Source organism: Rhipicephalus microplus, chromosome 5, assembly GCF_043290135.1.
Source record: "Rhipicephalus microplus isolate Deutch F79 chromosome 5, USDA_Rmic, whole genome shotgun sequence".
NCBI classification, from domain to species: domain Eukaryota; kingdom Metazoa; phylum Arthropoda; class Arachnida; order Ixodida; family Ixodidae; genus Rhipicephalus; species Rhipicephalus microplus.
The window spans coordinates 73,357,374-73,372,042 of NC_134704.1; the positions used below are offsets into that span (position 1 = coordinate 73,357,374).

A 14,669-nucleotide genomic window follows, 5' to 3' on the forward strand; every position below is an offset into this window, starting at 1 on the left:
GTTAAAGAACCCCAGGTGGTCTAAATTTCCGGAGCCCTCCACTACGGCGTCTCTCATAATCATATAGTGGTTTTGGGACGTTAAACCCCACATATCAATCAATCAATCAATATTTCGTGGGTTATTAATCATGTTCTACCCGGCCGACGACTGAACCTATCTATGTACTGCTCCAGAAGTTCTTTTAGTTCGTTTACTTGTTCAGACTCAAGTGTTTTAGTGTTTAAAGAGGAAGCTTCGACCTCTTCTAGGCTAATTTCTGAGTCGGAAGTTCTCGTGCATTCGTCGAACTCAGATTGAACTTCTTCGAGCTCTTTTAGAGTGAGGTTCACAAGTCCTTGACGCTCTATGTAGGGCTTCATCAGGTTACAATGGTATATTTTTACCTCTTTCCTTCGACCTGGCATTTTCAACACGTAGTTTGTGTCAGGAAGCTTGTGCATCACTCTGACAGGCCCGTCCCCATGAACTTCCAATTTGTTTTTTCGTGACGGTTTTAGAATCATCACTTCATCCCCGATATTAAAGGTTCTAAGTCTCGCATTCTTGTCGTAGTAATGCTTGGCCGTCTTTTGAGCCCTTTCCATGTTCTTTTCTACCAGCCCTTGCGTCGTACTGAGCCGCTCTAGCAACTTCAGCACGTATTCGACCACAGTTTGGCTCTCCCCCTTTTCTTCCCACATTTCTCTCAGCATCCTAAGTGGGGAACGCAGCGTCCTGCCATACACTAACTCTGCCGGCGAGAACCCCGTGTCCTCATGCGGGACCGTTCGCAAGGCGAACAAAGTAGCCGGAAGACAGCTTTCCCAGTCTTCTTTATGCTCATAACAGAGGGCGCGCAACACCCGCTTCAACACTGAATGTCACCTCTCGACGCTATTTGATTGGGGATGGTATACGGAACTATGTATCAGTTTTATCCTGAACTTCTGCAGGAACGTTGCAGTCAATGAGCTCGTAAAATCTGACCCTTGATCAGCCTGTATTTCTGCCGGAAAGCCGACTCTCGTGAAGACTGACAGAAGCGCGTCTATTATTTCTGTCGAAGAGAGCTCCTTCAGAGGGATTGCTTCCGGAAACTTTGTTGCAGGGCACAACATGGTGAACAACTACCTATAACCAGACTTAGTTGCCGGCAGGGGACCCACCGTGTTGATCACCATACGTCGGAATGGCTCTGATATTACAGGCACCAATTTTAGCGGAGCTTTCCACGTTTCCCCAGACCTACCCGTGCGTTGGCACGTGTCACATGATCTTACGAATTCCTTTACCTCTTTGAAGCACCCTGGCCAATATTATTCCATTAGCAATCTCTCCTTTGTTTTGTTTATTCCTAGGTGACCAGACCAGCCGTTTCCGTGGCAGAGGTTCAAGAGATCCTCGCGATATTTTCTAGGAACGACCAACTGATCCAGAACCCTTCCTCTCTTATCTCGGTAGTGATGATATAACAAACCTCCTTTCTTGTGTAACGTCACGTTGCCCCTAGCAATCCCCTCTTTAGCGCTTAACTGCAGTTTAGCTAAGCTATCATCACTGTCTTGCTCAGCGGCCAGCGATTGTCTGTTTACCTGTACTAGCCGGTCAAAGTTTTTTGACGGCGGTGACAATACTGACCCCGTTTCGCTCGTGGGTGTGTCGTCTGGCTTTCCCTCTAGGTCCCCACCCAACTCTGCTGATAAAGCCTCACGTTGCCGATCAGCTGGCGTTCCGTCTATGTTTGTTGGTGAAACTTCATTTTGCTGATCAGTTGCTGACTCTCCCTGCGCCCCTGAGCGGTGACCTGAGCCTGGGTCGGTTTCCATTGGAATTGTTTTTTCCGATGCCCTGGACGCGATTTCACGTGCTTTGGAACGAGTTAGCGCTTGAACCGTTCCTTCTCCAAGTTTCTGACCTCGCTCGCGCAGTGTCCTGTCTGAACGGTTTGAAAATATGTACGGGCACTGTAATGACAGTGACGTTGAGACAGCTGCCTCTGTCACAAGCTTTCCAAACGGCCCAGTGATCGTTACTTTCGCCATGGGAAGACAGACGCTGTTTTCCTCTACAACCTGTTTGATCCATGCCACTTCTCCCGTGAAGTCATCTACAGTAATGTAAGATGGGTGGACAATGTCCGTGGTGGCGCCGCTGTCTCTGAGTACCTTACAGGGTTTTCCGTTAACCTCCAGGTCATGGAGATATGGGCGTAACAGCTCCAAGTTCTCGTCACTTTCATCCATGTAGGATAAAACTACCTTAGGATTTCTGCAGTTTGCTGCGATATGGCCAGTCTTCTGACAGTTATAGCACCTAACAGGTCTAAAAGCCTCAAACTCTTTTCTTTGCGACTGCTGGGATGTCCCACCGTTCGAATTTCCCCCCTTGTTTTCTGGCGTACTTGTTTCCCCCTCAGTATTGCTCAATTTTTTTTGCTTGTGGGCCTCTCCTGAATCCAAACTCTTTTCGCGGCCCTTTTCGTCCGTCCGGCCCTCCGTACTCTGTGCTCAGTTTTCTACGCATTGTGTATTCTTCGGCTAACTCGGCCGCCTTTTGCACAGTGTTTACATTGTCTCTGTTTTGCACCCACAGCCTCACGTTCTGAGGTATGCTTTTGTAAAACTGCTCTAGACAAATGGTTTCGATAACCTTGTCTTTACTCTCGTAGGCTTCCGCGCCTTTTAACCACTCGATTAGATTTTTTCTCATGCCGTAAGCAAACTCCGGATATCCCTCACTATCCTTATTTTCTAGGTTTCGAAATCACTGGCGAAATGCCTCGGCCGAAAGCCGGTACTTCTTCAGTAACGCGGTTTTAACCTTCTCATAATGATCTGCTTCTTGCTCACTTAGTCTCGTGATCACTTCAGCGGTTTCATACGGCAGCAGAGAAAGCAACCGCTGTGGCCATGTGCTAGGAGAAAGGTTCAACCTCACACATTTCTGTTCAAATACCGCGAGAAATACCCCTATGTCCTCCCCCACTTGATGTGGCTTGAGTATTTTATCCATGCGGTATGATTCTATCTCGCTTGCTCGTTCTGGAGCCTCTCAACTCGCTTGAGCCATCCGTTTGCCTTCATTCTCAAGAGCGATTTTACGCAACTCAAATTCTCTTTCTTTTTCCCGTTCCTCTCGTTTTCGTTCCCGTTCCTCTCGTTCTCGTTCCCGTTTCTCTCTTTCGCGTTCCCGTTTCTCTCTTTCGCGTTCCTGTTCCCCCATTTTCTGTTTTTGTTCAGCCAACCTTTTGAAAGCTTGTAACTCGTATCTAATCGCCTCCTCACTGGCGTTTTGCAAAATTAGCTTCACAATTTGTGACCTGCCCATCTCTTCCTCAACCTCAATACCTAAGTCTTTACATAAGTACAAAAGTTCGTCATTTAGCAGTGCGTATACCTCCATGATTGCCCTTTGTCTTTGGTCCTGCCTTTCGCACAAAAGTAGGAGATCCCTAAAACACACTCAGAACTTAGACTAGGTAATTTTCCTAACTTTAAATCAAACAATCCAGTTTCTACTAAACTCACACAATGAAACCTGGAAAGTTAAAGCAAGGACCAAGCACTCACCTCAACACAGCACCATGTCGCGAGGTCCACCTCACCGCTGCCAACCAGTTGTAAAAGTTGGGTCAAAAGAAAGGAAGGTCGCTCGCTGATGGCATCCCACCGCTGTCACCAGTTGTTAAGGATGGGGGACTACCCGGTCTCTTGTAGTAGCGTGGTGTAACCGGGTGGAGGAAACGAACGCTGACAAGAGGATACGGAAAACAAACAGGTTTGTGTCACTATTTACACATATTTACAGAAAGGAAAAGGTTAGTGGTTTCACAAACCACGAGCGTGGTGGTTGAACGATACATAGTTCAGAGCGACGTCCCGCACTCTGCCGCGTAGTTTTATGCCCTGTCGGGCTCCTCCTTTCCGAGTCGAACACCAATCACGCACACACAGGTGAGGGGGGCGAGCATGCACGGTCCACGTGAACACTGCACTGTGGTGGCGCCAGCAGGGCTCTTCCTCGTCGTGTGTGTGCCGTTAGTCGAGAGTTCCCACGATCCTGGCCGCATACTTCAAAAGGTCCACCGCACAGCTCGCCCAATCAGCGGGGCGATCTGCGTGCGGTGTCCGCCGCGGTCTCTTTCAGGAAGACGCCGTCTTTGTTGGCTTCTCTCGAACGGCTAACGGCGTCTTGGCGACACGACGTCTCCTCCTCCGGCCAGCAAGGACAATGCCTGGTGGGCATAGGCAGTCGGCCGGTCGGCCACTTGGCTGAGGATCAAAGAAGCGCCGCTCCGCCGTCAGCTCCGGCGCCAGCCACGCCAGCCCTCCTGTCGCCCGACGAGTCGACGAGGCCATCAGTCACGCTGCTGCTTGAAGGGACGACAAAAGAGTCCGCACTTGAAGGACGGGAACTCGCCTCTGCCCGCTGCCTGGTCTGGATAATCGCTCAAATACTTGACAGCGTCCGTCAGACTGGGCGCCGAGGCGATTGAGGCCCTCACCAGTGGATCGGCCCACGCACAAAGGCGTCTGCTCAGACGAGTTTCCAGGCCAAACTTAACACTCCTTGCAATCGTCTCAAATCGGTGAAGGTACGCGTCAAGATCGTCCTTCCTTTCATCAAACGCTACGAGCAGCTTGCTTGGGTTCAAGCGGAAGCCATGATCTTCCCGTTCGCTGCTTTCAACTCTAGCTTGGACGGGAGTTTCACTTCGCTGTTGCAGACGGAGCCGCTCCAGTTCTATCTCGTGCTGTCGCTGCCGTTCCCTTTCCTCTCTTTCTTCTTTCGCCCTCTCAGCTGCCAGTCTTTCTCTCTCCAGCTCCAACTTCAATTGCTGCTCTCTTTCTTCTCTCGCCCTTTTGGCTGCCAACTTTTCTCTCTCCACCTCCAACTTCAATTGTTGCTCTCTTTCTTCCTTCGCCCTTTCAGCGGCCAGCCTTTCTCTCTCCAACTCAGCTGCTTTTTCTTCCTTGGCCCTCTCAGCTGCCAACCTCTCTCGTTCCAATTCAGCTGCTTTTTCTTCCTTGGCTCTCTCTTTTTCTTCTTTTTCTTTCTGGGTGACCCACTTCGTAGTTCGGTGCCATGAAGACCCATATTCTCCCCAAGAGCGACTAACTTTTCGAGATCCATTGTGTCTCGCAACTAAAACCTTGCCGCGTGCAAAAAATATCTGCCAAAATCAGTATATCGGAACACTCTCCTGCACTCGTTAACGAGAACACTGAGCAACACACAAAATCGTTCCGATAGCACTATCAACAACTCGAGGCTCTTTCTCACTACTTTGGGCACACTGTGCACCAAAAGTTCCTCGTCGCGGACGCCAGATTAATCGTCACAGGTCCCGTTAATTAGGGATGCGATCGCCGGGCAAATTCCAAGGGTCGAAGTATCAGCCCCCCGAACCGCACCACGAAAGTGTGGACAATTTAGAAGTGGTCCTTTTTGGCGCGCCAGCGGACACCGGCTGTGGCCAAAAGAACAAGTCAGAGCCGAGAGTTGATAAACAAACAAAATTATATTCTCAATAATGGCAGATCGAAAACAATACACAAGTATGCACACTTTACAATAGTTGAGTACAATATGTCACCAATCAAACAACGTACTACACAGTACAATCAGCCACACTCGAAACAACGGACACAGACAACAATACGCACTACAATGCAGTCGCATGCATTGAACAACCAAGACACCTAAAGACTAAAGAGATAGAAAACCTATTCAGTCGAAAGTCCTTGGAACAAAAATCTGGATGATACTCTTCCGAGAATCACTCACTCAAAGTCCAGCGTTGTTGTCGTTCCGCTGCCACCGAAGTTTCTCTTGCAGGAAACCTCGCGTCTTCAATTGGCCAGTCTTCACGCTTCAACTTCTTCGCCGGAAACCCGTCGGCTTCACACACGCAGCTGTTGCCACGCGTCTTCGCTCGATAGCGGTAGACACACGCTCTTGCCTGTAGCTCGAGTCGTCACCCCTCAGGTGGAAATCATCTTCTTCTCCTGCTTTGTCTCTACGGACAAAACCTTCGCCGACTACACGGCGGAATCCCTACGCGCTCTGGCGCTAACTTCCGTCTTCTCCTGATCTCTCGTCTCGGCTGCTCGATTAAATACCTTCCGCGCGAGATTCCAGAAGGTTCTCGTCATTTCGTCGGCGCGATACGCAGTGTAGGCTGGGGAGAGGGTTAGACGGTTCGAATGCCCTCCGCGACGGATGACTCAACTCGGCATGACCCCGCCTCTTTCCTTCTAGAAATTTCGAGTGCTTGCTCGGCCGCCGATCTGGGGTGAGGAGGTTCGTCGGCGAAGCCACGCTTCCGAGGGGAGAGAGTCGCGCTCCCGGGGAGCTTGTTTTCGGATTCGTTCGCAGGATTTCAAGCTGGACGGTTTTGCCCTCGCGATCTCCGACGCCAGCGAAGCTCCCGCCGACTGGTTCGCCCTCCGCGGTCTCCTGACGCCGTGTAGCTCTCGCATTGTGGCACCCCGCCCTTGGACTGCTTCGACCGGATCCCCACTTTCCTATCTCTTTCTTTTTCTTCTCGCTTGGCTGTCTTCTTCTCCGTCTATTTTCCTTCTATTCTTTTTATCCCTCCTTCCCCCCACCCCTATAAGGCACTGCGCCGTGTCGCCTGAAGGCAAACAGAAATTAGGTGCCTTTTTCCTCTTCATTCTAACCACTACGACCACTACCAGCTTGTTTTCTTTTTTTCCTTTTTCTTTTGACCTCGCCGCGTCATTCCGGCGTTTCGTCGCGAGAATTTGGCGGCGCGCCCTTTTTGAGCACTCGTTCTGTGACAGGCAGCAAAGGTTCACCGGAGGGGAAGCCACTCTAAAGTACGGTGAACCTAGCGCATCAAAAGTTTGCTATGCCGCTTGCTTGTCAAGCTTTCGCACCACGCTTGAACTGATGCGGTGTACGAGCTTCATAAAAACGCTTCAAAGCAATGGAATCCGCAGTAAGTCATGGAGCACTCGCACGAAGAGTATACGCACACCCGAAGGCAGGTAATCCACTGGCTCATGCACGGAACGCAACACATCACGGCACTGGTGAGTGCTCCTTTTGACACCACGCCCGCTTGTCCCGGCGCCACAGTAGCCGTTGCTGAACCATAGAGAAAGGAAAAGACAAGAGAGGACACTCCGCAAAACCTGGCCTGAGGAAGTTCGTCATGACTACCTAACAAACTAGTGCTCTCACCAAACGTCAGAGGGCGCAAGCGCAAAAAAACAGTTATAATAAATGCAACTGAATTGTTTTTACAAAATAATAATTATACGCCCAAATCTGGTATGTTCTTTGTACACAAAAACAATTTATTCAACACACCTTACGCGATTATTTTTCTTCAGCCGTACTGTCATAAACACCATCCACCCAGCGACAAGCCCATGCATGACTGACAGCGAGAAGCTTTCGTCGCTTTCGTCAACGTCAGCTGCGTCGGCGTTTTCGTGCGTGAGATAATAGGTGAAGCACGTTTTCAAGCGAAGCTTGTTGAATGACATGTTGTTGGGCTTGGGTCATTTTTTTCAGAAAACGGTTACACCTGCGCGAATAAGACACCATGCAACAATCATAGAAAGATGCATACACACACATTGCGCTTCGTGTGTGCGAGTTTGTTTCTTACGTGGCGTCTCATTCACGCAGTTGTAACCTTTTTCTGAAGCTTGTAAGGACGGGGAGGTTCGCTAAAAAGAATGTTTAAGGCTCTATGCGGCGGCTAGACGGGAACATTGTGCAACGTATGCAGTATAACAAAGGCAGCACGGCGTCAAGCCGAGGCGACGCGTGCTGCGTCTGCCACGGACGCGAGCGTCTGTGCGCTGAGCATAGCTGGGCAGCCAGGTCATAGGCTCGGTGGCTCGGTGCAAAATATTGAGAAGCGTTCGCTGGGCCTCGCATGCTTCACGACGCGTTTCCCGAAGGCTCGGAACACGAATAATTCTTGGTGTGCCGGAGGCAAATCTGGACTTGCCAAGTGGCCATCATCTTCGTTTCTTCGCTAGCCTTGGGCCACTAGTGCAAGCTGCCCACAAATTTTTTTGACGTTTCCAATATAATTTTACCGCACAAATTTCAACTACGATTTTTCTTCCCAATGTACTGCTGATAATGCGTACGCACGAAGGTGTTCTAAAGTTCCCAGGCCGCGATACCATTGCGTTACAAGGGATAGCGGCCTGGAAACTTCTGAAGATCTTTGTACGTGGTCTTGACGTCTATCTTTGTAAGTCAGAGTTTTATGGGTCAGAGATGTATCACTGGTTTTGTATTGTGCATCGATTAGCTAATCATTCAAAGGGGTTTGCTGGTACACTTATGACGTGCACATATCTTTTTCGTAGTTTACAGCGAAGCATCCACTTACTAACATTTTCAGACCGCGCTGATGCCATGCCGTCCGGCGGTCCAAGCTACGGCAGCTACTGCTGTGTATCGTGGTGCTTCAACAATGGCAGAACCCACAAGAAGCCTGGGACGAGTTTCTTCCGCATACCACGGGACGGCAGGTGTGTTAAAGCTTTTGTATGGTTTGCATGTCTTTAGGCTTACTGTTCGTACTTGCTCAGTGAGGGTAACAATAAAAAATCACTATTCAAGCACTTCCCCTTTCAGCTGATAGTTCATTGCCAATGCAGGATGAAAGCATGGATGCAGTATGCTGGACGCGATGATCTCCTTAGTAAGCTGGCCAGCCTATTGTACGCAACGTACAGGGTTTGTAGCGACCATTTTACTGCTCAAAGTTTCATGGACCCTGGGCACACAAGGCTTACAAGAATGGCTGTTCCCAGTGTGCAACCAGCTGCACCATGTTAGTGATTGACTGAAACTCAAATATGTGCAATAGCAGCCACTTGTATTGAATCAGTGGTGACAGTTAACCGCGAAGATCTTTGTAGCCGATGGAGAAACCTCACTATAGAAGTAACACTTGGAAAATCTTAAATTTTGTGAATTGTGGGCTATTACCTTCCTAACAGCAGCTTTACATTTCTGTCGTTTTTTGATGCTCTTGACCTGCGCAACTTGTTTTGAAAGACTTTAAAGGGCTATTTCACGTTATCTTCAAGCCTGAGTGCACATGTACGTATACCTTTCATCAGTGAAAGCTGGCACTGTTGGTAATTCCAAAAATCACAAATTACTTGTTTCCTAGTTGGTGCCTTCTCTCTTCTTCCACGTTCGACCAATTTATGCGTTTGAAAGAGCCGTTTAAGTTTCCCCATGCTACAAGCTTTGTAACTTGTACCAACTGCACATATATGCAGGTTCTCTGAGCGTCCCTTCAAGTAGTGACTGTGACATGGCTGCAGAAGCTGCACTGCAAGGTGCGGATGAGCTTCAGTTTGTGTTATTTTAAGCCTCTTACTGACACATTGTCGTAATTTCATTTCTTCAGGACCTGCGGTAGAGGCTTCAAAAAGCGGCTTCTACACATTGAGGTGCCCCGATGAGCAGGGTGCGTTCAGTGTCGCGATTTCTTTTTTTTTACCCGAATTGACTGTTGACCAAACCCCTGCAGGTGGCAGCTCCCTTGTAGCTGGTGAAAGAATTTCTGCTGACTTCGTCTTGCCGGAGAAAACCTTAACCAGTCGTTCAGCTGTCACAAAAGGAACTTGTGTGACCGGTAAGTTGTATGTTCACTTCAACACCAGAGTGGATTCATATAGAGACTTCCGCAGGCCGCTCGCAAGATTGTTCCGACAGCACTGTCCGAGGCACTGGACAAGCTTCACAAGACCCTCCAGAAGACGTCTCCGCCAACAGCTCTACGCCTGAGTGCCCTAGAGAAAATGGTGACTATGCTTTTATTGCAGCTGTTTTTAATGTGCTATTTTATGTTTAGGACATTCTGAGGAAACTATCCTCAATAGGACACTACGTGTGCACTTACAAAATGTAAGGGTGGGCTCTCAGTGGTTTTCATTTTTTTTGTGCATTGTCAACATTGTGAATGGTTTGTTTTTAGGTAGTGGAATCGAAAACTTTGCACCGCAGAAAGTTGTGCACCTTGGGTCTGAAAGAGCGAGGAAAGTGCTCGTATGGGATTAGTTGTTCTTCGCTTTTACATCCATTTTTTGTTTATTGCAGTGTGTTCCTGTGTGCCAGTGACAATGTCTCCATCAATGAAGTACAAGCCAACCATTAAACATCTGCAAGCCAAAGTAGCAGCACAGCGGAAAACTATCAAAAGACCGCGGAGACAGCCTCACCATGCACCGTCATCGACTTCAAAGGCCCTTGGAGTTATCCGACCGCACGTCACCGAGGAGGTTTTCAAACTTCTTTCTGCACATGTTTGCTTGAGGCCCAAACGCAAGGGCAAGCGGTTTCCCGTGTGGTTCAAGAAGTTCGCTCTTCACTTAAACTTCCAAGGTCCACGAGCATACCGATTTCTGGCTCCATATTTTTCTTTGCCCTCCCGGCGTCCATTAAGGAGGTGGCTAGCTAATGTAAAGATGACTCCAGGCATAATTCCAGGAATCCTTTCTTCCATTGCAACAAATACTCAAGCTTGGAATGAACGGGACCGAGTGTGCGCTTTAGTTTTCGACGAAATAGCACTCAAAAAGAATTTGTACTATGATGCTGCAAGAGACGTTGTCCAGGGTTTTACAGATGATGGCACTCATCGCACTTCAACCATCGCTGATCGAGCACTGGTTTTTCTTGTTGGTGTTTCGAGAAAGTGGGTTCAACCGGTTGCTTTTACTATAGGGCACACATCAACACCATCATCTGTTATGCATAACTTGCTGGTGTCACTCATTTTGGAGCTTAGGAACATTAATATTGCAGTGAAAGCAGTCATTTGTGACCAGGGCAGTTCAAATGTAAGTCTCGCTAACCAACTAAGAGTGACTGTAGCAAAGCCTTGTTTTGAAGTTAATGGTGAGCGGGTGTATTACATTTTTGATGTTACGCATTTATTTAAAACAACGCGCAATAATGTCCAAGCCCACAAGTTATACATTGGGGATGACATCGTCAACTGGTTGCACATTGTAAGCCTTTACCAATCCTCACATGAGTTGCGGTTGCGATTGGCTCCAAAGTTAACTGAACGGCGCTTTCATCAGAAACCTTTTTCTAATATGAAGGTCAGCAGAGCAACTTAGGTCCTCAGTGCATCAGTTTCGATCGCTATCACGGCAATGGTGTATGCGAAGGTGCTGCCTGCCTCGGCCATCACTACAGCTCAATTTTGTGATCGTATGGACAGGATTTTCGATGCCTTGAACAGCTCGAGTAAAAAAAGAACTTTGCAAAAGCTGCGGCATGCAATCATGAAAAATGATTCAGAGCTGATTGACATCCTCCGAGGCCAGCTTCTCTGGATTGCATCATGGCAGTTTGTTGGCAGACGTCAACCACAAACCATCGTAGGTTGGCAAATTACAATTCAGGCAATTTGTCAACTATGGGACGACCTCTAAAAATTACAATTTTGAATACCTGTTAATACGCAGGCTTCAACAGGATCCTCTGGAGAACATATTTGGCCACATTAGGCAAAAACAGGGTTGCAACACCAACCCCAATGTAGCACAATCTATTTGTGGCCTGAAGCACATCTGCATAAGAAAACTCTTCAAGCTGTCAGAATACGGAAATGTCGAGGATGATGAATGTGACCTCCTCCAGGAGCAGCTCTCGCCATTCTCCCTTACCAGTGCGTCTCTTGTGGATAATGAGGAGTGTGCACAGCCACAGCCTGACTTTCCAGCTCTAGACGATCTCTCTGAACTTGCGACCAACATTCTCTCCCATATTATCGATGACTCCGCTGCATATCATGTAGCTGGTTTTCTCATCAAACACTTCCTTCGGAATGCATGTGACGGTTGCAGTTGCCCACAGTTACTGAAAGACGACAGTGAGATGCTTAAGGGTACCCACCAGTATTTCACAATGCTCCAAGCATACCACGTCCCCAGCAAACTTTGTGGGAATCTCACTGTGCCATCAGAAGCAGCTTTTGCATACCTACAACAACTTGAATCTCACTTTCTTGCCATAATTGAGGCCACCGCACATCACCTGAAAGTGTGCGATGTTTTGTATCACCATCTGTCAAGTGTTGGCGATTTTCATTTCTGCTCTGCTGGGTGTCGCGCGAAGTTTCTGAAAATGTTTTGCCGGGTTCGTTTATGTTGGCACGTGCGTTTTGTGAACCGAAACTTAGATAGGGTTAGGTTCCAGCCTTCAATCTCAGACATACAGCTTGACAAGTTCAAAGGTTAGCAATTAGCGGCGGGTTTACACTAAAGTATTCGAGTTGAGCCGAATCCTGCAATAGCTTTGTTATGTTATTACTTCGTTACAGCAGACTTCATACTTCATTATGGTCTTATATGCTTATATTCAGTTCAACTGGACTAACCACTCCTTCGTTGCATACATTGTTTTGGTTACCCGCTATGAGGAGTAGGGACACTGTGTATTCGCTCGAAGTGATTTGCATAACCTTAAAAAGAATGTTGGGTATGCTGTCTGTATTTTTGTAGCAAATGCGGGCAAACTGTACACTTTACTGTGGGTCGCTTGGTCACTGTGTATGCTTTATCTCTCCAGCTCAAGTAATATATCGATAACAAAACCGCTTGTTGAAATGTCTTCGAGCGGGTAAGGAACACATTATGAAGTGGGCACGGTTCACATTATCACGCTTTTCGTATTTTAGCTTCTCATCAACCTCCTCATCTCGCCCATCAAAATTTTCAAAAGAATACCCAAACTTGTAGCGTTTGATAGGGCTGCCGACGCTGACATTTTATTTTTATATAGCTTGGGAGTAATAACGTACGATGTAGAGCCTTTGTGAAAAATAATGAGCCAAAGTGGTTTCCTTCTGATATTTATTAGCCATGTAATGCCGCTCTCATAGCACCAATTAAGGTCCACAATTTTGGATAAGTGATGACTACAATCTATTTTAGCTCGCAAGCGTCACAGCAACACCCAGACGCAAATCACTTGGGATCTTAAGTTTTTGATGAAGGCGATGCATAAGAAGAGCCACAAGACCTGCCAGTGTTGTAGCATAAAGTTTGTCTTTCACGTAGTGAGCAAGCTGCAAAGCCCAACCTTTCTGAGGACAAGCATGCATCAAGTCTGCTTTTTTTAATTTTGGGCTAGCTGTTCTTAAGCACAGCCAGCACACTGCACCTTTGCCTTTCTGCTATATTGTGTCGTGTGGTTTCTGTGCGCTCTTTTTTTCTATGCATTATTTCGATTAACCCCAGGCGTGATTCATGACTTCATCGCTGTGTATATGTCACTTCTTCATCAGCATTGTGCGCTGTGTTTTTGCCATAGATCCTTACTTACTTACCCAACGGCCCGGTGTGTCATACTTCACCAGCTTCTCCGCTTCTGCCAACTCTAGCGATGTGTGCGTTGCCTGTGTTCTCTCTGTATTTGTTACAATATTTGTTACAATTTATTTGTAAGGCGAGATGCATTTGTTGTCTACCTTTGTCATATTGTGGTTTTTATATTCGCAGACTCTACCTTGCCTTTGAATAAAACATTGCGGATACTCTGTCTCTTTGACTGATATATACATTGATCACTTGTTCAAAAAGAAAAACACAAGCGCGATGAATAAAACCGTAGTGAATTATCATTACCTGCATCTCTTTTTATTATAACTTAATCGAAATAAAAATTACGTCATGACCAATTCGCACGAACCACTGAACAAAACAGGGAATCGCTTAATCAAAACGACCTACAAAAACTATTAATTTGGGCGATGAAAAGTGGTCTAAAATCATGAACTTTCGTCATAGCCAAACGTCGGTTACGCAAAGTAATTCAAAATTTGCGCCAGTGAAACCGAAACAGGAAGCGCACGCCACTTGCTCTCACCAACCACCAGGTGTTCTAGGGTCGATTGGGCCGCTGGGGTCTACGGGAGTGTCCAGTCTTAACCTTTTTATATTCCTCTATGGCTGAACCGTTGGAAGACAGCTCCGTAGTAAACGCGCACTGTCATTGTCGAAAGAACGCGGTAGTGGCAGCCTACTTGATCGAGAAACGCCGTCAAAGTGAGACGGGCTCCGCCATGGACGCGATGCTGGCGCAAATATTTCACTCGAGGGACGATTCAAGGTAGCTCGATCGCTTCCTTGACAATCTCGAGGAAACGCTCAAGATTTTTTCAAGTGAAGGAAGCGTTTCAAGTCAAGGGCGGTTTGCGAATGGGAAAACGCCACTTAAGGAGCGTTTCGAGTGAAGGGTCGAGTGGAGGAGCGTTTGTGAATACGGCCCACAGTATTCTTTAAGGGTGATTTTTTGTCGACGTGGCCTGATAAAGTGTGAGAACCATGGGACGGCTTTATGCTCTCCCATAGTACAGTACCAAATACTGAAAATCGTTAACCACCTCTATGGGCGAAGCTCCTTATTCCGTGGGTCGTGCGTCCGCGGTGTCTGTAGTAGTAATTGTCGTCGTCGCAGTAGTAGTAGGTAACCACCTCTCCTTTAGATCTTGGAATTTCCGCTGGATGGCGGTACTTATATATGATGGATATATGATGAAAATTTGCGAGATAGTGGTACTTGGCTTGTTCACTAGATCTATGGACGGACGGATGGATGCATGGACGGACAGATAGACAAGCAGACGGATGTATGGGTGGACGCGCGTACAGACGGATGGA

At 47.5% G+C, this 14,669-nt stretch overlaps 2 protein-coding genes across 4 annotated transcripts in view; one reads left to right on the top strand and one right to left on the bottom strand.

Moving 5' to 3' along the window:
- LOC142817836 (uncharacterized) overlaps positions 1 to 13,548 on the top strand; it is a 227,494-nt gene extending 213,946 nt beyond the window's left edge. Inside the window, exons 1-8 of one of the 3 annotated variants that reach the window (XM_075895689.1) lie at positions 7,375 to 7,461; positions 8,378 to 8,507; positions 8,637 to 8,812; positions 9,270 to 9,329; positions 9,401 to 9,460; positions 9,524 to 9,628; positions 9,684 to 9,797; positions 10,093 to 13,548. In XM_075895689.1, coding sequence (XP_075751804.1) covers positions 8,392 to 8,507; positions 8,637 to 8,812; positions 9,270 to 9,329; positions 9,401 to 9,460; positions 9,524 to 9,628; positions 9,684 to 9,797; positions 10,093 to 11,120 — 1,659 coding nt within the window. In that variant the 5' untranslated portion in view covers positions 7,375 to 7,461; positions 8,378 to 8,391 and the 3' untranslated portion in view covers positions 11,121 to 13,548. Of the gene's footprint in view, positions 1 to 7,374; positions 7,462 to 8,352; positions 8,508 to 8,636; positions 8,813 to 9,269; positions 9,330 to 9,400; positions 9,461 to 9,523; positions 9,629 to 9,683; positions 9,798 to 10,092 lie in introns of those variants that run through there. The other 2 variants (XM_075895687.1, XM_075895688.1) reach the window with 2 other exon arrangements.
- Positions 1,299 to 2,265, bottom strand: LOC142817296 (uncharacterized). The gene is made up of 2 exons (XM_075894347.1): positions 1,694 to 2,265; positions 1,299 to 1,657 (listed from the first exon to the last, which is right to left on the bottom strand). Exons 1-2 carry the CDS (start codon positions 2,223 to 2,225, stop codon positions 1,299 to 1,301), a joined length of 891 nt encoding a protein of 296 aa, XP_075750462.1. The 5' UTR covers positions 2,226 to 2,265.
- Positions 13,549 to 14,669: the final 1,121 nt, after the last annotated feature.

Bases quoted from the DNA above. Each gene is read 5' to 3' on its own strand.
- LOC142817296 (XM_075894347.1), bottom strand. From the start codon at position 2,225: ATGGATGAAAGTGACGAGAACTTGGAGCTGTTACGCCCATATCTCCAT. The intron at 1,658-1,693 runs GTGAGGCTTTAT...GTGGGGACCTAG, and splicing joins AACGCCAGCTGATCGGCAAC to AGGGAAAGCCAGACGACACA.